The 20,109-nt window shown below is 43.2% G+C and overlaps 1 protein-coding gene across 1 annotated transcript; it reads left to right on the top strand.

The window, feature by feature from the left end:
* The first annotated feature begins 4,007 nt into the window (after positions 1 to 4,007).
* CITED2 (Cbp/p300 interacting transactivator with Glu/Asp rich carboxy-terminal domain 2) lies at positions 4,008 to 6,453 on the top strand. The gene is made up of 2 exons (XM_043592475.1): positions 4,008 to 4,252; positions 4,718 to 6,453. The coding sequence occupies exon 2, from the start codon at positions 4,726 to 4,728 to the stop codon at positions 5,545 to 5,547; it is 822 nt and encodes a 273-aa protein (XP_043448410.1). The 5' UTR covers positions 4,008 to 4,252; positions 4,718 to 4,725; the 3' UTR covers positions 5,548 to 6,453.
* Positions 6,454 to 20,109: the final 13,656 nt, after the last annotated feature.

The following is a 20,109-nucleotide window of genomic DNA, read 5'->3' as shown; positions in this document are numbered from 1 at the left end:
GAGAGAGAGAGAGACAGAGCATGAGCAGGGGAGGGGCAGAGAGAGAGGAAGACACAGAATCCGAAGCGGACTCCAGACTCCGAGCTGTCAGCACAGAGCCCGTCATGGGGCTCGAACTCACAAACCACGAGATCATGACCTGAGCCGAAGTCTGACGCTCAACCCTCCAAGTGCCCCTCTCATAAATCCCTCATTCAGTTTCCCTCGGTACCTCTGCTATATTTCATTCATTCATTCATTCATTCATTCATTCATCTGGTCAGTAAAAGACTTACCTGTCAGGACTTGTTTTAGACACTAAATGAACAAACAGGCAAGGTCTCCACTCCCTGGAGCTGCCAATGTAGGGAGGAGAAGACAGTAAAAATTCAATATGCAACATATCAGGTGGGGATAAACGCCAAGAGGCAAAACCAACAGTGTAAGAAAGCAAACAGGGCTATTGTTGTTTGGGTAGGATGGTCAGGAAGACCTCATCGAGGTAGTGTCTGAGCAGAAACATGAAGAAATGACTGTGCAGGCCGGCAGGGTACCTGGGAAGAGAGCCCCAGGCAGCGTCTTTTTTTCCACAAGGAAAGGGGTCTGGTGTTATTCAGTTTCTCTACCACTGTTATAGGATGAATTGTGTCTCTCCAAAAAAGATGTGCTGGAATCCTAACCCTCAGTATTTCAAAATGTGACCTTATTTGGAGACGGGGTCTTTACAGAGATATTCAGATTAAAGTGAGGTCATTAGCATAGGCTCTAATCCAATATGACGGGTGTCCTTGTAAAAAGGGAAAATTTTAAACATACGCACACAGGACCACACCACGTGGTCCTCTGAAGGCAGACATGGGATGGGGCAGGTACGAGCAAAGGGACACCGAAGATGGCCCACAAATGACCAAATCTAGGAGAGACACATGGAACAGATTCTCTGCCACCGCCCTCAGAACCAGCCTTGCCCACCCCTTGATCTTGAACTTCTAACCTCCAGGACTGTGACAACAAATTCCTATTCTTTCAGCCTGAGTGGCATAAAGAGAGTAGTACTTTGTCACGGCAGTGCTAGGAAGCTAATATAGCTGCCTATCGCTGCGAAGGTCACACACAGACCATGTCCTTACCCGGGTTCAGAGGATAAACCCTTGGTTCCATAGGCTTCTGCATACCCCTGGATGACTGAGGACTATAACTGCCCCTAACCGGACTCCCTGTTTCCAGCCTTACTTTCTGAATCCAATCTCCACAGTACTGTCCTGATCTCTCTGAAACAAAAACGTGATCGCCTCACTGATTCACAAGTCTTTGCCTGTATCCCCTTGTCTTCAGGATAGAATCCCAATTTTCTCAGTTTGGGAACCAACGACCACGGGATCCAGCCCCAGTTTACCCCTCCAACCTTGCCGCTCTCGTCTCTGCCCCCTCCTGGGGTGGCCTAACCTCTACTCATCCTCGGCCTCAATTTAGTCACCACCTACACTGGGAAGCCTTCCCAAGGCCCCTGAGACCAGGTTAGGGGTCCCTCCTAGGTACTTCCAGAAGTCCTGGCGTTGGCTGAATGCTGCTGCTGCGTTTATTACAGTGTGCCCCAAACCTGTTTGCCCCACTCTCCTTTTCGAAAATGAGTTCCCATACCTGTTGTTCCTCTAGGCGCTAAGAAAGTGCCTGGCGTGTAGGGAACATTCACTGGGCGGGTGAATGAATGAGCAAAGCACGCCACGTTTTGACCAGCTGGTCCCAGAACTAAATTTTTTTTCCCCCTTAAGGGATGGGGGGTGGGGAGGTGACCTTTCAGGAGATTTCCCAACAGTATGTGGAACCACTGGCACTGGATGGAGTTGCACCTTTTCTTAATGGCTGCAAGAGGAATTTAGATTAGGCATTCAAGAGCTGGCCGTCGTCGGGTCGCAAGACCCTGCAGTATGAGGAAAGGAAGTCAACAATCTGACAATTTTTGAGTCCGGGCTTGACCAGAATTTTGGAGCCTTTTTTTTTTTTTTTTTAATAGCAGGTGGCACGTTCAGGTTTCTCCCCAGCCTCCCATTCAATAAGTGCAAGTCGATGACCTACAGGTAAAAGTGGTGGGTAGACAGAATAGGAGATTATTGCAAACAATGCAACGTGTTCCATGCACAAGTCTCCAAAAAGTAAATATTTTTGAGGTTTAAATATCATTGCACACACAGCTATAAATGCTGAAGAGCCTGGAAAAGGAAAGAGAAAAAGACGGTAACAATGTTTAAGTACATATATTAAAAATAGTGTATTTGTATAGTAGGTCTATAAATTTATATATCTAACTAGAGGAAGACAGAGGGATAATAGATTCACATAATCAGGATTCGCTCGCAATCCTCAGGGTTTCTGCAAACTCCTGAAAGGGGAAATGTATCAGAATTTCCAGTCCTCCAAAAAATAGGGCCTAAAAAAGTCTTGTGTGCAAGGGAGAAAAGGAGGGGTGGAAGGCGGGGGACTAGCCCTTCGCAGCAGGAAGTCTTCAATGGCTATCGAGTTATGAAGGAACAACTCTGAACAGAAGTCCTTATTCGGAGCGCTAAACTCGCTTTTACCACATAAAGCGCAATATAAAAAGCTCAGAGCAACCTCATCATGGTGTTGGGGAAACAACTCGGCTTCTCCAAGTGAGAAAGCAAGAGGGCTCCGACCGGGTAGTAGCCCAGACCGGTGTTAGGGTTTTTATTTGCAAGTCAATGAGCCAAATGGACGACCAGGCTACTTGTGCCGCGTTCTGGGAAGCAAGGTTATTATTATCGCCTATTGCCCCACTGAACAATTTCACTGAAAAGGAAGAGTCCCAGCAGTGTGTGCGCGCGCACGGTGCCATACGGGACGTGCAGCTACGTGCCCACCTCCAGAACGACTTTATTTACAAAGCGATTACCATGTTATCTATTTGTTTTCCTTTTCCAGCAACAGCAGTTTTACTCAGCCCTCGAATTTCTTAATTACAAACCCGTTCGCTTCTAAATCAACCCCAAATCGTCAGGCAGAGGCCGGAGGGAGGCTGTGCAAGTTTGCACACACCCCCACCTCCCGGATCAAGGGCAACAGCAGAAGCAAGAAACTGTGTATGTGCAAAAAGGTGGATCTGGGGACGAGGATCGCTGAGTTTGTTTACAGAGCAGAGACGCCTCAGCTCGGATGCCAAAGCTACCAAGAGCTGCAAACGCAAACTTAGCAGAAGCACACGTACCCCGGGAGCGGCGAGTGGGCCCGAAAGCGCGGACCGGACTCCAGGGCGAGGGAGCGGAGGCGGCCGGGCCCGCGGGCGCGCTCCGTCCACCTGCAGCCGCTGCCGCTCCCCGCCCCCAGCTCCTGTCCTTGAAAGGAGTCGGCGGGGGTGGGGGGGGGGGGGAATGCATCTACACTCAGAATAGCTAGATCAGATTCACCCAGTGCTCCTATAAAAACACAAAGGCACAGCCCGGGAAAGTGTGCTCGGGGAAGGGGCATTATTTGTCCGGGTATTTAAAACCGCACTCGGGGAAACACAGCCATTCTTCGCAGCTCGGGGAAGGGGGGGCGGGGGGGGGGGGCGTGGGTGGAGGGTTTGCAAAGCCGGGGTGGCAGAAGGGCACTATGCAGGAAGAGCACTATGCAGGGCACCCCCTTTTCCCTGCAGAAGGCAGCCCACATCGCTAGGTGAGCCGACTGGGAGTGCGGGGGGTGGGGGATCCGGCCAGCGGGGAGCAGCGCGTTTTCCTCGCTCTTCTCGGGGCAGGCGCTAATTTGGAGCTAGAAGTGCAGGGGGCGTTTTCTTCCCGCTCCGGGGCGACCGGGCTGGCCCGGTGTTTGTGGGCTGAGAGGAAACCAGAGTCCGGCGGCACTGAGGCGGCGCCTGGGCCCGCAGCCTCTGCGCACGTGCCTCTGGCCGCGGGGACGCGGCTCCGCTACCCGGTCCGGCGTGCCCGAGGCTCCGGAGTCCGCGTTTTGCCACCGCCCTCCCGGGAGGCTCTCGCTCCGCCCTTCCTGAAATCCCTTATATTAACTGTGGCCAAAGCCCTAAGAAACACAGCTCATTGTTGGCAGCTGCCGGGCGGTCTTACAGAGCTGCGAGGGCAGCGGAGGGGAAATAAAAGGGAACGGCTCCGATTCTGCCCCAGCGGCTGCTGCAAGACCTCTGTGCCGACATCGCGACAGCGAGCGCCCTGCACACCGGGAAGGCCCCCTCTATGTGCTGCTGAGCCGGTCCCGGACCCGACGATCCCGCCCTCGGTCTTCGGAGCAGAAATCGCAAAGACGGAAGGTAAGCGCGGCGGGCGAAGCCGGCTGGGGCGCCTGCCAGCCCAGTCCTCCGAGGGCTGGGTTTGCCCGGAGGAAGAGCGTGAGGCGGAGCTGGGGAATAACAACAGGATGTGCAACAACAGGATGAGGAGGGCTGATTTAATGCCTGAAGTTCGCGGCACGGCTACGGGGCACTTCCTTTATTAGGCGACTTCGGGGAGCAGAGGGGGGTGTGGGCACGGGTCCGCCCGCCCGATCGCAGGGGAAGGGGCTGTTTGTTCGCGCCCAGCTCTGTTGTGGGTGGCAGGTCCGCCGTGGCGGCCAGCCCCGGGTGCACGAGCTACTAGTAGGATCCCGGGGATAGTTAGTGGTTCGCAGCCGACGTGCGTCCGGGGAGCCTAGGGGACAGAGGCAAGAAAAAGTGGGGTGCGTCTTGGTGGGCGGCACGTGTGGCGCGAGTCTTACCGTCTGCCCTTTTCACTTTCAGGACTGGAAATGGCAGACCATATGATGGCCATGAACCACGGGCGCTTCCCCGACGGCACCAACGGGCTGCACCACCACCCTGCCCATCGCATGGGCATGGGGCAGTTCCCGAGTCCCCATCACCACCAGCAGCAGCAGCCCCAACACGCCTTCAACGCCCTGATGGGCGAGCACATACACTACGGCGCGGGCAACATGAATGCCACGAGCGGCATCAGGCACGCGATGGGGCCGGGGACTGTGAACGGAGGGCACCCCCCGAGCGCGCTGGCCCCCGCGGCCCGGTTTAACAACTCCCAGTTCATGGGCCCCCCGGTGGCCAGCCAGGGAGGCTCCCTGCCGGCCAGCATGCAGCTGCAGAAGCTCAACAACCAGTATTTCAACCATCACCCCTACCCCCACAACCACTACATGCCGGATTTGCACCCTGCTGCAGGCCACCAGATGAACGGGACAAACCAGCACTTCCGAGATTGCAACCCCAAGCACAGCGGCGGCAGCAGCACCCCCGGCGGCTCCGGTGGCAGCAGCACCCCCGGCGGCTCCGGCGGCACCTCGGGTGGTGGCGCGGGCAGCGGCAATAGCGGCGGCGGCAGCGGCGGCGGCAGCGGCAGCAACATGCCCGCCTCCGTGGCCCACGTCCCTGCTGCAATGCTGCCGCCCAATGTCATAGACACTGATTTCATCGACGAGGAAGTGCTTATGTCCTTAGTGATAGAAATGGGTTTGGACCGCATCAAGGAGCTGCCCGAACTCTGGCTGGGGCAAAACGAGTTTGATTTTATGACGGACTTCGTGTGCAAACAGCAGCCCAGCAGAGTAAGCTGTTGACTTGATCGAAACCCCGGCGAAAAGAAATCAAACCCCCAACTTCGGTGTGAATTAAAGAAAAAACAAAAAAAACAAAAAAACAAAACAAAACAAAAAAAAAAACATTCCCTTAGACACAGTATCTCACTTTTCAGATCTTGAAAGGTTTGAGAACTTGGAAACAAAGTAAAACTATAAACTTGTACAAATTGGTTTAAAAAAATTGCTGCCACTTTTTTTTTTTTCTGTTTTTGTTTCGTTTTGTAGCCTTGACATTCACCTCCCTTATGTAGTTGAAATATCTAGCTAACTTGGTCTTTTTTGTTGTTTGTTTTTACTCCTTATTTCCTCACTTTCTCCAGTGCTCAACTGTTAGATATTAATCTTGGCAAACTGCTTAATCTTGTGGATTTTGTAGATGGTTTCAAATGACTGAGTTGCATTCAGATTGACGAGTGAAAGGAAAAATTTGCATTTAGTTGGTTGCATGAACTTTGAAGGGCAGATATTACTGCACAAACTCTGCCATCTCGCTTCATTTTTTTTAACTATGCATTTGAGTACAGACTAATTTTTTAAATATGCTAAACTGGAAGATTAAACAGATGTGGGCCAAACCGTTCTGGATCAGGAAAAGTCATACTGTTCACTTTCAAGTTGGCTGTTCCCCCTCCCCCATATGTACAGACAATAATAGGGTGTGGAATGTCGTCAGTGGCAAACATTTCACAGATTTTTATTTTGTTTCTGTCTTCAACATTTTTGACACTGTGCTAATAGTTCTATTCAGTACATGAAAAGATACTACTGTGTTGAAAGCTTTTTAGGAAATTTTGACAGTATTTTTGTACAAAACATTTTTTTGAGAAAATACTTGTTAATTTATTCTATTTTAATTTGCCAATGTCAATAAAAAGTTAAGAAATACTTGTTTTCTAGAAGTCATTGGGGGTGGGGGTGGTTGTTCCTTTTGGTGGCTTTTTCTCTCTGTAAGTTGAACACTTTATTGATGAGAGTAAGCATTCCAAAGGATAAATTACAGGACACTAAAACAGGTCATGATGAGCTTAAGTGGAGAGCAGGATTTAACATAATTGGCATAATGCTTCATTGTTATCATTGTAACATGCCTCTTGGTGTGGTTTAATCAGAAGCTGCAAAGTTGTCAAAGAGCATTTTTTTTTCTTAATTGTCATCATATTCAAGTGTACTCCAGAGTTAAAGGTTTGTGACACTAAATCCTATAAAAAAAATTTTTTTTCACGGGATGGGAGGGGGGAACACCAAGTGTTTCTGGTGATATACCTGATTCAACTATGTAAATGCAGATCAGGATAATATACTGGGAGAATGTTGAGGATGGCATTAAACATAAATCTCCCTTTATCTCTAGTGACGAATTTTATTTCTCAGCAAAAGTCCTAAGGAGAGGCACACATTTTCTAGCTTAATCTCTGAAATAGCTTCTGACTGGTTTATAGTCCTAAGAGGAAGAGGGGCAGAATTCCACCTTGAGGCTTTCTATTTTGTTCTATAATATTTAAAATTTACACAGGGAGGTTGATTCAAAGGTCAAATTACAGTCTTCACAAGATCTTCCCTTGCACGCATTCCCTGTTTTCCAGAATTCTGAGCCTTTTCTGTTACAGACAAGGGGTGCAAAGGACATAAGGATAAGATTGTTTAATTTTACCTAAATGTTTTACCAGGAAGACATAATTACAGTTAAGTAGGTGTCGAGTTTTGCCTATAACCAAGCAAAAGAAAAAGTCATATTGTTAAAATCTCAAGTTATCCCAGCTTGAAGATGGAATTTTGTTTTCCCTTTCATGTTTTCTTAGCTTATCTTGTAAGAGCAACATACCTACATTCAAGAAAAAATAGTCTTTTATATTTGACCCACTGGAGAAGTAAAATACAGGTTGAGGAAAATCTCACAAATAATAACTTTAAAAGAACATTTCATTCTGATCCTTAGATTCTAATCTTAAATCCCATATTTCATAATTTAAAAAAAAGAGGAAATGCAGAAGTGTTAAATTACAGTGAGTCTGGCGTAAAGGCTCATTTCAATATAATTCAGATCACCTACATTCTATAATTCTATTTCCAAGGCAAGCCATTAAAATTAAGATACACACTCCACTGGGCTTGTTATATTTCTCTAATTGACATTTCTTTATTAAAAATTATGTTCTAAATAAATAATTTCTCTGAAAATTGAAAATAATTCCAAACTCTTCACCCCATTTTAAAAAGCTAATCCAGATTTCCCACATTAATAGTTGAAGCTGAAGTTTTCTTCAGCTAAGACCTGTCAATACTAAATCTGCAATCAGCAGTAAATCTTCCTGGCTAGGCATTTTTGCAGTAAGTTTTTCTTTTCCTTTTTTTTTTTTTCCAGAGGCTCAAGTGAAAAAATATGTTTGCATACATATTAATACAGCAATTCTTGTTCTTTTTCACTGGTGCCAGGAAAAAAAAAAGAAAAGAAAAAAGAAAAAGGAAAGCTATTGGAGGCATTGTGTTTTTTTTCTTTTCTTTTCTTTCTTTTTTTTTTTTTTTTTTTTTTTTGCATAAAGAAAGAAACAAAATAATTGTCTTGCCACCACCCTTCACCATTCATTCTGCCAGGAAATAAGCCACAACACCTGCTCTGTCACTAAATTCCTCCTGCTGTTCTAACACCGGAACACGTATGTGGAGACGCGGAGCCCAAGGAACTATTATTAGATCCTGAGCCCATCTCTGCCAGAACAGAGGAGCTGGTTTAAAAGCACAATTTCTCCTCGGTGCAAATACAACCCCCCTCCACCCCCTATTCATCTGAATGATCTCTATTTCATTAAAACTCTTTCTCGATCAACAATTGAGCAGATTCCATGCGATATCTGCAGGTCTCTTAAGCACAGGAAAAATAACTCCTTGTTTGAACAACCTGATTCATGAAACCTGTACAGTGACCTAGATCACCGGGCTACTGGCGGACATTTGCAAAACCTTTTGTGGTCTTGCTTCCTACTAAGTTGCTTATAGCATATGGGGAAATTTGACCTCCGTACCTTGGCTGTTTTTCAAAAAGTTCTAACATGGTACAAGAGAGCTTCTGTTCTTTAAGCTTTGCCCACAAATAGATACTCCACGCTTGATTTTTCAAGATGAGATCAATGATAAGCAAGAACATCATAGAAACAAGTCAGAAAAATAAGAACACGTTGATGAAAACTTGCACCTCTGCCTTGTGCCTGCTCGGATCCTGGTGGCGGTATTTTTGCGGGAGCTGATAAAGACGTTACATCTATGGATGGGTCTTTGAAGGACAGTTACCTAATCACCACTGTTTATGGGGTGCTAGGCTAGAGCACTGGTACCAGAAGGCTGACATCTATTGTGAAGTTTATGGTCTCCGTGACTTTTACTACTGTAAACGCCTGGGCTAGCTATAAATTGATGTCAACATTAAAGGCCAGATCCTTTAGAGCAAAATATTAATCCACTAATCTATTATGGGTGGCCGGCTTTGAAATACAAACTTTGCAGTCCCAGACCATTAGGTGTTTTCGCCCCCTTGTGGAATTTATTTAGAAGGTCAAAGGAAAACCATTTCCTTAAGAGGGGTTTTTTTTGTTGGTGGTGGTGGTTTGTTTGTTTACCTTTTCTGAATGCTTCATTTTCTTTCTTGAAGCAAACAGCATATATTTGAGCAACAATTTTTTTTTTTATTAAAAGAGATTTCAAAGTAAACACCCTTTATGAAAATAAGAGTATTTTCCTTACCAAAGAACTTAACTTGGGATAAGTGTACATAATTGAGATGTGCCTCACATTTCAAAATATGCATTGGCTAAGGGGTTTTCTTTTATAAAAGTATAATGAGCAAATGCTTTAGCCTGTCAGTTAAAACTGATACTCTGCACTCTCACAACAGAACTGTTGTTTTGGGACAAGTACAAATAATAATGCATTTGATGGTAAGTGTTCGGAAAGGTGGAGGGAAATATCTAGGAATGCAGAATGCGGTTATCTGTGTTGGAATGCGACCAAGCCACAAGCTCTAATCTTGTGAAAGGGCCACAGGATGTTTAATGGGAATGAGTGTTGCTGTCTAATTGATTCAGTAAAATTTACTTTAAAATAAGCTTGGCAGATAACATTGTCTCCAAAGAAAGAAATACATTTAGAATTCAAGGAATTCAGGACTCAAGCCATTGGAAATGTTCTCCTCTCCAACCGTATTGTTTTGCTAGCACAAAAGAGGTGTTACGCAGCTTCAGAGATGGTATTTATCATTTTGGTACTGTACCACTGTCATCAGAATCACAGCTGCCAGGCAGGTTAAAGCCAGACAAGGTTAAAGGTTAAAGGTTAAAGGTTAAAGCAAGGTTAAAACAATGGATAGCACACCAAGTGACTTAGCCAATGAACCCCTATCATCTTGTGTTCTGTTTGTCTTTTCCCCCCAGAATAGAAGAAACAATGGCAATGTCAGAATTTTAATTGCAATGGACTGGCTTAAATTACTTGACCTATTTTTATCCAGCTAGGAGAGAAATGATTCTGTTTTTTCTTGGCAGCAATACTTATCATTTAAATTACAAAAAAAGAAATATAAGGACATTTCTGTATCAAGTAGTGTACTATTGGTAAATAGTTTTAGTTTGTTTTATAGTAAATAAGATTCCCATATATTTTTGAAAAATTTTGAGACACCTGAAGTAAAGAACTTTTCCCCTTCACTGGAGAACTTAAATTTATGAGGGATGCTAAATAATGAAATGAAAATACTCTAGGAGCTGCTGCGGTGAATTCCCATAGTATTTTGATATTTATGAACATAATAAAAGAAAAACTAAGAGAAATTGGGGTCTACTGTGTGGGGGAACTGAATCCATGGTCCTTGGGAAAGAGAATATCATCCAACACCTTCTTTGCGATCTAGGAACAAATAATGGCTTTTTAGTACCTGGATCCTCATCAGCCGCCAGATGAGCATTAAAGGTGTCACAGCCCGCCCCAGGAGCCAGTTGGTGATGCTTTTTGAGAATTCTGCTTGGCTAAACCAACACATGAAGAGTGAACTAAAGCAGATGCACGATGAATGAGTACTATTACTAGCTTTATATGTTGTTGGCTTTCATTAGGCTGAACTAATCTGAAAGATTAGTGAGGCAGGACATGACATGGGTGAGGACAGTAGGTCACAGGATTCTTGGAATTTTCCCATGGCATCATCATCGTGCTCCACCCTGAAATCCTTCCCCTTCCCTCTACAGTGGAAAAGCTCCTTGATGACATTTTGGGTTGCTGAACAGAGCAAACGAGGGACTGTGGCTCCAAAGGAGCCTGTGGCAACGCAAGGTTGGCCTTGGTGTGCCTTGAAGGAGATATGCAAATAGGCGAGTGGCTTTTGAAAAGTTAATAGTGTTAAAGAATCCTGTGGGTCTATTCTTGAAAGCTGGGTGGGGAGCGAGATTTAGGCTTGAGCAAAAGTCAAACTGGCAGAAAACCACAAAAAAATGTTGTCAGAGGACAGCCAACTCCAGGGTATGGTATTTTATGAACACTTGTAGGGGATAGGATGCTAGAGTGGAGGAAATGTGATCAGGGCTACTGAACCCTTTTCTCTGTGTGTCTCCCCAGGGATCGACAGAAAAGTTGGCCTTGTGGTTTCTTTAGCTTGACCACAGAGTTTGTTTGTTTGTTTGTTTGTTTTTTAATTTCTGGCAACCCACCTTTCCCCCCGCCCTTTGCTTCATGACCATATCTCCACACTGACAAACACATAGCACTTAAATTGTATATAAATATCTTTAGGTCTCCTTGTAAATATTGCCCCATTATATTTATTTTGGATAACTCTTTGAAGGAAGATCCTGGATGCAAAATGATGGCTAGTTCCGTATTTCTTCCCTTTATCCGGTGTGTTTAGCAAATATATGCATGATGGGGCCAGTCTGTGAAAAGTGATTGAACTGCTATGCTCCTAATATGAACTGAAAATAAAAATCTAAATGTTTCTTAGATCCCTGTCTGCCACCATGTTTTTTAGGGCAAAGATTTTCAGCTAGCTAGGGCCACCCCTGTAAGAGGCAGAGCAGAATAGGAAGAAGGTATAGGGCAGTAACTTGAAAAAACATATTCATATATATATTTGGAAAAATGTTTAAATACATGTTATTTCAGTAAGACTTTTTAAAAAATCTTCTTGACTGATACAGCATGGATTTTAAACTGGTGAGAAACGCTGTTTAGACGACACGATTCTACCAAATCAGAGAAATTCACCCTGCTGCCAGCACCACTTAACAAATCATTTTGTTAACTCAAGTTTCCTGTGACCGAGCTGACTTTGCTGAGCGCCCACTATGTGACAGGCATTGTGGGGGGCACTTTGCATATGTAATCTTATTTAATCCTCACAGTGTTCCTACAAGGGTATGTCATGTCATTATTCCAATTTTAGATAAGGAAACTGTTATTTAAAGAGGAAGTAAAATTGTTCAAGGGCAATACATCTGATAGGAGGCTAAGTGGTTTTCCAGACCTAGCTTCCAGTACAGTGTTTATTCTATTTTTTAAATTTTATTATTATTAGTATTTTTATTTTAGTAAGAGAGAGAGCAAGGCGGTCGAGGGGCGGGGGGGGGAGAGAGAGAGAGAGAGAGAGAGAGAGAGAGAGAGAGAATCTCAAGCAGGCTCCACACTCAGTGTAGAACCTAACATGGGGCTCGATCCCACGCCCCTGGGATCATGACCTGAGCTGAAATCCAGAGCCGCTCAACTGACTGAGCCACCCAGGCGCCCCAGGACAGTGTTCATTCTAATACATGACACTACCATTCTAAACCAAATTACTCTTAATCGTTTTTTTTTTTCTTTTCTTTTCTTTTCAAATTACTCGTATTCTTAGATCCCATGATTGTCAGCTCATCAGTTGATTTAATAACGTGCTTCAGGGGGGAAAAACCCACTACATTTTATGTACGCAAATTATAAAGTATACTAACACCATTATGACACGTACCTATCCCTACAGTTGCATACTATTTCCTTTTGGGATTTACAAGATTTGGGTCTACCCTTTTCACACCCAGTCTAAAAATTCTTCAGAATTAAGTTTGGCCCCGACAGACAACTGTGAGACTAGCAGAGGTGGTGAGACTGCCTAATCCCTTCTTAACAGCTTTACCTGGTTTACACTTCAAGTCAGATGAAATAATACCAGTGATTTGCATTTCAAATTCTGTTTTTTTATTTCTTAATGGAATTACATACTGCTGGATGGTAAATAGTTTCTTTCGCAAAGCAAGCCAACAAAACTAAGTAGTTTTGTCAATTCCATAATCTATTACATGAGAATGTCAGTGGCTAAATTCTTCCAAGTAAAGAGGATCATCTCACAACTTGACATACTTCCTGGAAGCAACTATGACTTAACATTGTTTCTAAGGGTCAGGCTGATTTCAGAATATTAGCGTGTATACACACACACACACACACACACACACACATATACATATACATATATATATACATCTTAAAATAAAGAAAATAATAGTATTTAGTTCCTTTACACTTAAATAAGCTTCCTTTATCTATCTAAACTTTCTTGACGATTTAAACTTTCTCTTGCTTTGGTCTTCTATGAAAACCCAAAACTCTTCCGTTAATAATTGTAATAAAAAAGAATGTAGAACAGGAGTAAAAACCATGGGTAGTCTTAGCTCTGCAACCAAATAGCTGAGTAATTTAATCACTGCTGACTCAAGTTTCTCCATCAGGAGAATGAAGATATATGTTTAATTAATATATCCTGTATTCAAATTCTCATGAAGGAAACACAAACCCATACGTATCATCTTCTTCCTCAGAAAACTGGAGTGGAACACCACAAACCCCTTCAAAATCTTTATATCATTTCTTGCCATTCTTTTTCCAAGGGAACTGTGAGCTTGGGGATGTGCCATAGATGTGTTCCCAGTCGGTTCGACTCTTCAATGGTTGGAATCATCTCTGTAAATGTCTGCCTTCATGAACATACGGGATTTCTCCATCTGTAAGCAACTACCAAAAAAAATGCCACTTGCAAAGATACAGGTGACTACGTAACGTTCTTTGCTGATGTAGTGGTTGAAGTATATATATTATACATTGAAAATACCTTGATCAATTCTTCATTCAGATCCTGCTCTATTTTCTTACAGATTAATTTCATTTTTCCAACCTGATAAATATCAGATGCAGAATAAATATTTGGTCTCTCTTTCCTTCAAACAACTCTTCCTGGACCATCATCATCATGATCACTGCTACTGTTATTTGTTTTCTGGAAAAGACAATCCTATATGTAAAGCTAAAGTACAGGAACCTAGCAAATGCTAAACGCTTACGCTGGCACTTAAGAGTTTTCAAGCAGGTAAGAGGTACACATCTATGCCCATGTATTTCCTTCTCCCATAACTTCCCAACACACACAGTCTCTTTTTGTTTCATATCACCACATTCCTCCAGTTTGGGGAATAAATTATTTAGCTAGATGACAAATAGAGTCACTGAAAAATAGTTATACAGAGGAAACTGTACACTATAATACATAACTACCCAAGAAACAATTATTGACTGACTTGTAAAAGCAAAGTATCTCAAGAACCAGGATAAAATATTACAAGAAAATATTTGTTCCTTTCCCTACTTGGCCACTAGGTGTAGCTGAAGGTCCATAAGTTCATATTTACGCTTCGTCACCCTCTAGACTAGATTGTCACAAGCTTAAAGAACTTGCCTCTTGCCCCTGCAGTGTGTTTTATTAACAGGTAAGATCTTCCATGTGACCTATTATAACTCTCAAAATTAAAGAGAAGCCAAAGACACCTCAGCACACTCTGCCCAAGCACCATTGCTCACCACAGTCTGATAGAAATTGGAAATCAACAAAAGGTATCTTTGAACAGCCTCCACTTCTCCCCCCTTTTATCCCCTTCCATTTCTGAAGTGCTCTCATCCAGCCTTCCATTCACTCAGGTACCAGTGGCTCAATTTTATGCTCTGCTGGGGACATGTATATCTTAGGAGACAAACACTGGAGAGAGTACAGCATTTAAACTAAAGGAGGAAGTTCTGAATGGTGGGTTTTTGTGTACCCGTCAGAAAGAGATATGAAGGCTGCTAGGTCTTTCTCTACCTTTATTTGACCCTTAAATCATTCCCTTCTCCTGATCCTCCTCTTACCTCTCAAGCCAGTCCACTTCGATGTCTTATATGAAACTCTTTGCTCTTACCTTAAGTATCGGCGTTCACCAGACTTCTCACCTCACGCCACTAGCCAATTCCATAAATTCCTAAACGTTTCCAAAACAATCAGAAAGGGTTCTAATACTAAGGATTCCAATACCTGGATCTTCAGCCCAATTGCCTTCCCAAGTTCTACCTGCATACACACACACACACACACACACACACACAATGAATTCTGATAAACATTTAAGCACAGCATGTCCAAGATTCACTCAGTCCTCTCTGCCCCCTGGGTTGAATTCCTGGTAGTGGAACTACCATTCTTCTAGACACACAAGCCAGAAGTCTAAAAATGCTAGACTTCTACCTTCTTATTTACCCCAGCTCTCATCAATCGAATTAATTGGTCAATGCCTTCAATAAGTCCTTTGCTCTTGCTGTCCCTCTATCTGAAATGTGTTTTCCTTCCTGAACCTCCCTTTGCCAAAACTTGCTTCTTCAATGGCCACGTAAATTAAAATGGAAAGCTACTTCCTGCTTTTCCCCATGGGATTCCCCGCCCCTTTCAATCCTGCTCAGTTTTTCCCCAGAGTGCTCATGGTGGTTTTCAAATCAGTCTGTAAAGTTCTGGGCACTCATCTCCTCCCTGAATTGATTCCCTGAATCTGCTACATAACTTCAGAGGCTGAGTCCGAAAACACCATATAGCTACCTCCTAGTTCTCTTGGGACCTTGTCCTTGGAGCCCTGAGCTGCAGTATAAAAGGTCCAAGTATTCCTGAGGCTGCCAATGCCAATCCCATGAGGAAACCAGGTCACTTAGAAAGGCCGTGTTTAGGGGCGCCTGGGTGGCGCAGTCGGTTAAGCGTCCGACTTCAGCCAGGTCACGATCTCACGGTCCGTGAGTTTGAGCCCCAAGTCAGGCTCTGGGCTGATGGCTCAGAGCCTGGAGCCTGTTTCCGATTCTGTGTCTCCCTCTCTCTCTGCCCCTCCCCCGTTCATGCTCTGTCTCTCTCTGTCCCAAAAATAAATAAACGTTGAAAAAAAAAATTTAAAAAAAGAAAGGCCGTGTTTAGGTGCGTCCACCAGCAGATTCACACCTGGTAGCCAGTAACAACCTCCAGGGTGAGCGAAGATGCCTCCACATGCTTCCACTCTCCAGCTGTTGAGTTGCCCTTAGCTGTAAAGTCTTTCCAGCAGAAGCCCCAGACATTAGACATTATAGAGCAGAGACAAGTCACGCTCCTGGGACCTTTTCGGAATTCCTGTCTCACAGCATCCTTGGGCATCATAAAATGGAGAGTCTTGGGGTGATTTGATAAATAGCAATCATAACTAAATAGCACTTGTCACTATCTCACACAATTCATAGTTTACTTTTACAAAATTTTCTTGATTTCTGTCTCTAAATTATGAGCGTTATGAGAATAGGAATTTTTGTCTATTTTCCTCATTATACCTAGAAGAATACTGGTATATGATAGATGCTCAAAAAACATTTGTTGACTAAATGAATGAGTCAATGAGTAAATTAATTTATTTCACCTTTACTGTATCATTCTCCTTTCTACTCCCCTCCTATTGTCTTAGTTCAGACCTTATTTCTTACTTAGACTGCAATAACTTCCTATCTGGTTTTACTTCCTCCCATTTTACCCCCCTACCACCCCCATGCTTCTTGCTTCAGGAAGAGTTATTTGAAGATATAGACTTGATCTTATTGTCAGGTGAACTGAAATTGTTCATCTATGCAGTCATGTTAATATCATAATGACCCTGTCTCCCAATGACACAACTGATCAACCATAGGAAAGTAACTGTCCAAAGGCTAGCACATTGGCCGGCCAAGAAAATTCCAACCAAGACACAGGGAAACTATAGTCAGATCACAGTGGTGTTTAAACTGAAATCATCTTGAGGTGAGCCCAGGATGTCCTTTTGGGGTTATATACTCATATTGAAGACTGGAGAAACTAGCTTGCAAAAGCCCACAGGAGAGGAACACCTGGTCAGAACAAAGCAATACTAAGAGACCATATGACCCCAAATATAGATGGAGAAAGAATATACATCTGTCCCCAAGAGATGTGTAATTCCCCAAGTCAGTACCCATCACACCCTTCCTATGAGATATCTCCTGGCTTTATTTTCTCTACCTTGAGTGATTTAAAGAAGAACACCTATTTTATTACTCTGTGCTTATGTACATGTTGTTCCTTCTGCCTGGAAGGCTCTCCTCATCTTCATACCCTCGTTGAAGTGTCCTTCAAGATCCATTTCAAGTGTCTTCTTCTCTGAGAGACTTTCCATATGACTCTGTACTTTGTGGCACCCCTATACATTATAGATACCTTCATTTATTTGTATTTATCACACAGCACTATAATTATTTCATAATAAGCTCCTCTTTTATAATTTGCAATTGGAATAGTCCCCCTTTATCTGTGGTTTCACTATTCATGGTTTTACTTACCTACTGTCAACATGGTCCAGAAGTAGATGATGACCTGTAAAAGTTCAACAGGAGCCCACGCTAAGTCACAATGCTTACGTCATTCACCTTATTACATAGAAATTTTATCAACTCAAATCATCACAAGAAGAAGGGTGGGTATAGTAGAATAAGATACTTTGAGAGACTACACTCACATAGCTTTTATTACCGTATATTGTTGTAACCGTTCTATTTTATTGGTACTTATTATTGTTAATCTCTTACTGTGCCTAATTTGTAAAATGAATTTTCATCATAGGTGTGTATATCTAGGAAAAATCATAATATATATAGGGTTTGGTACTATTCATGGTTTCAGGCTTCTGCTGAGAGTCTTAGAACATATTCCAAAGATAAGGGGGAACTACCGTGTATTTATTAAGAAATTTGTAGCTACAAGTAGCAAAAACCCTGATTTTAGCTTAAATCGTAAGGAGATGTATTAGCCATCCTAAGTCAATGGAAGGAAAGGATCCAAGGTTGGTTGCAACAATGTCGACAGGGACTTGGGTTCTTATATCTCTAATGGGCTAACCTCAGTATTGGCCTTACCTTGTACTGGTGACAGGTAGAATTAGCAGAGCATTTGTGACATATGAACCCAACCATGTTCGAAAGAAAAGTTCTTCTCTTTCTACAGAAGAGAACATTTTTCACAGAAACGTTCAGTCCCCTGCTATCATATTACATAACCCCTTCTGAACCAACTACTGAGATTGGTTTTACCATGGGATGGAAGTTACACAGTCGACTGAAACTAACCACTTGGGAGTGGAACAGGTAGACACTGGACAACAACTATATCATTAGAAGAGTTAAAAGCTAAGCTGACCCTTTCTGGAACTGAAGGCAGAGATTTTTTTTTTCTGGACCAGAACAGGACTATTTTTAAAGTTGTTATATTTTCAAATAGGTTTTCTTCCTATAATCAAGATGTATAGCCAACAAAATTGTATCGTAAATCACTGAGAGCAGGTTTATTTGATAAATGTTAAAATGCTTCCTACGAAGTGATTTGTTAATATAAATAATCGTCTTAAAAAGAAGTATATAATTATGATGACTTCATTTCTAGTCCTCCAAAAATTCCCTTGTTAATATGATTAATAAACAATTTCTCTGAACCAAGAAAATCATGTACATGTTGGCAGGTAATTAATCTCAGGGCAAAATGAACAGAACCTAATATTTATGAACAAATTACTGATAGCTAGCTATAAGGTCCATTTGCACAGTAAGATACACTGGCCCATATACCAAAGCCGAAAAGAAAACGACATTAGTCTGGTAACATTGAAACACAGGGGATAAGAGAAATCTAATACACAACATCTTTTGTTCCATCCAGTCATTGTTTGCTCTACCCTTCCCCAAAATGCCCCTTCATGCATTCCAGTCATGTACATCCATTTGAGAACTCCCATGATCTTAGGACCACAGTGATTGGTTAGGGCTACCCAGATAGACTCACTTGATCCAATCATCGTAACTTATCCTCCTGGCTGCAGCTAATGTGTCTGCAAATAACACTTGACCCAATGAAAACCTTTCTCAGGGAGTTTTTAACTTCACAATGGAGATCAAGTTTTAATCCCTCTCCAGTGATGAAATTGAGCCTGGAAACTGCTGTGAGCCATATTTCCAGCTGTGTGGAAGAAGCTAGTGTCAGACAAGGAAGACAGTATGAAGAGAGAAGCAAAGACAAAAAAGTGATCTGTGACCATCTGAGTCCCTGAGGTCTAGTTGCAATTTTGCCTTTCCTGGAGTTTGGTTACATGAGACAATACCATTTCCTGTTTCCGAGCTAATTTTAGTTGGGCTCAATTATGTGAAACAAAATCATCCTGACTAATACATACGAACACAAATTTCATCTCCATTTGGGTTCTTTTTTTTTAATGTTTCACAGAAATATGTTTGAGGGGGAACTTCTATTTTAGACCTAAGCTACTGAGTGACTCAAAACAATCTTTTTCATGAACAACATGAGGTCTATAAAGCGCCAGTATTAAAATTCACTTTGTTCCTCTCAGATGAAACTTCCAGCATCCTCTTCCACTAATATTACAATTAGCAATGGATGCCGTGATATGCTGCCCAGATTTCCCTCCAGGACTGAAGAACCTATTCCCTCAGTTGCTGGGAATGCTGCCGGCAGATAGCCCACAGCTGACAAGAACTCTGTTTCAAAACTGCCTCATTGCCTTGCCCAAGGTCACATCCCTTTCACAAGGCAGCCTGCTTCCAATGACTGGTTAATGTTTAATACAAAGGCCTGGCTCCCTGGCCCCAACTCAGGAAAACTCTGAAAGGCCATCCTCACTTCCAAGCTTCCCATGGGGGGGGGGGGGGGGGGGGACCTGAGGATGTCACTGGGCTGCATTGCAGCCCATCTTCTCCTCACGCACTGGGCTCTCCTCCCTTCCTTTCCACGGGCATTGCTTCCAACAGCACTCCCCACTCAACTCCCAGCCTGCTAATCTCCACCTCAGAGGCCGCCCTCTGAGAAACCCAACCTGCAACACGGTGCTTTTTAAACATCATTAAACCATAAAGATATGATGTGGCCCTTTAAGAAAAGCTCAATGGTTAGTTAATGGCTCCTTAAATTTCCCTAGCATTCTGCTAAGCATTACAGAGGAGAGAATAAAAGTATAAGGTTTATCTCCTGCCCTTAATGAACACACAGTCTCATTGGACAAGTCATTCTCCTACAACTCAGCAACATGTCCAGATGAAGAAAACTAAAAGGAAGCCCAAACTGGCACACGGTAGATAATTCATTGGGTGGATTCATTCATCACAGTAAATGATTCATTGGATGGATGGATGGATGGATGGACGGACGGATGGATG

Source organism: Prionailurus bengalensis, chromosome B2 (genome assembly GCF_016509475.1).
Source record: "Prionailurus bengalensis isolate Pbe53 chromosome B2, Fcat_Pben_1.1_paternal_pri, whole genome shotgun sequence".
NCBI classification, from domain to species: Eukaryota; Metazoa; Chordata; class Mammalia; order Carnivora; family Felidae; genus Prionailurus; species Prionailurus bengalensis.
The sequence above is the reverse complement of the archived record's forward strand: the minus strand, read 5'-3'. Positions and strand labels throughout refer to the sequence as shown.

What these genes read in the sequence shown, in the direction of transcription:
- CITED2 (XM_043592475.1), top strand. Translation starts at nt 4,726, where the DNA reads ATGGCAGACCATATGATGGCCATGAACCACGGGCGCTTCCCCGACGGC.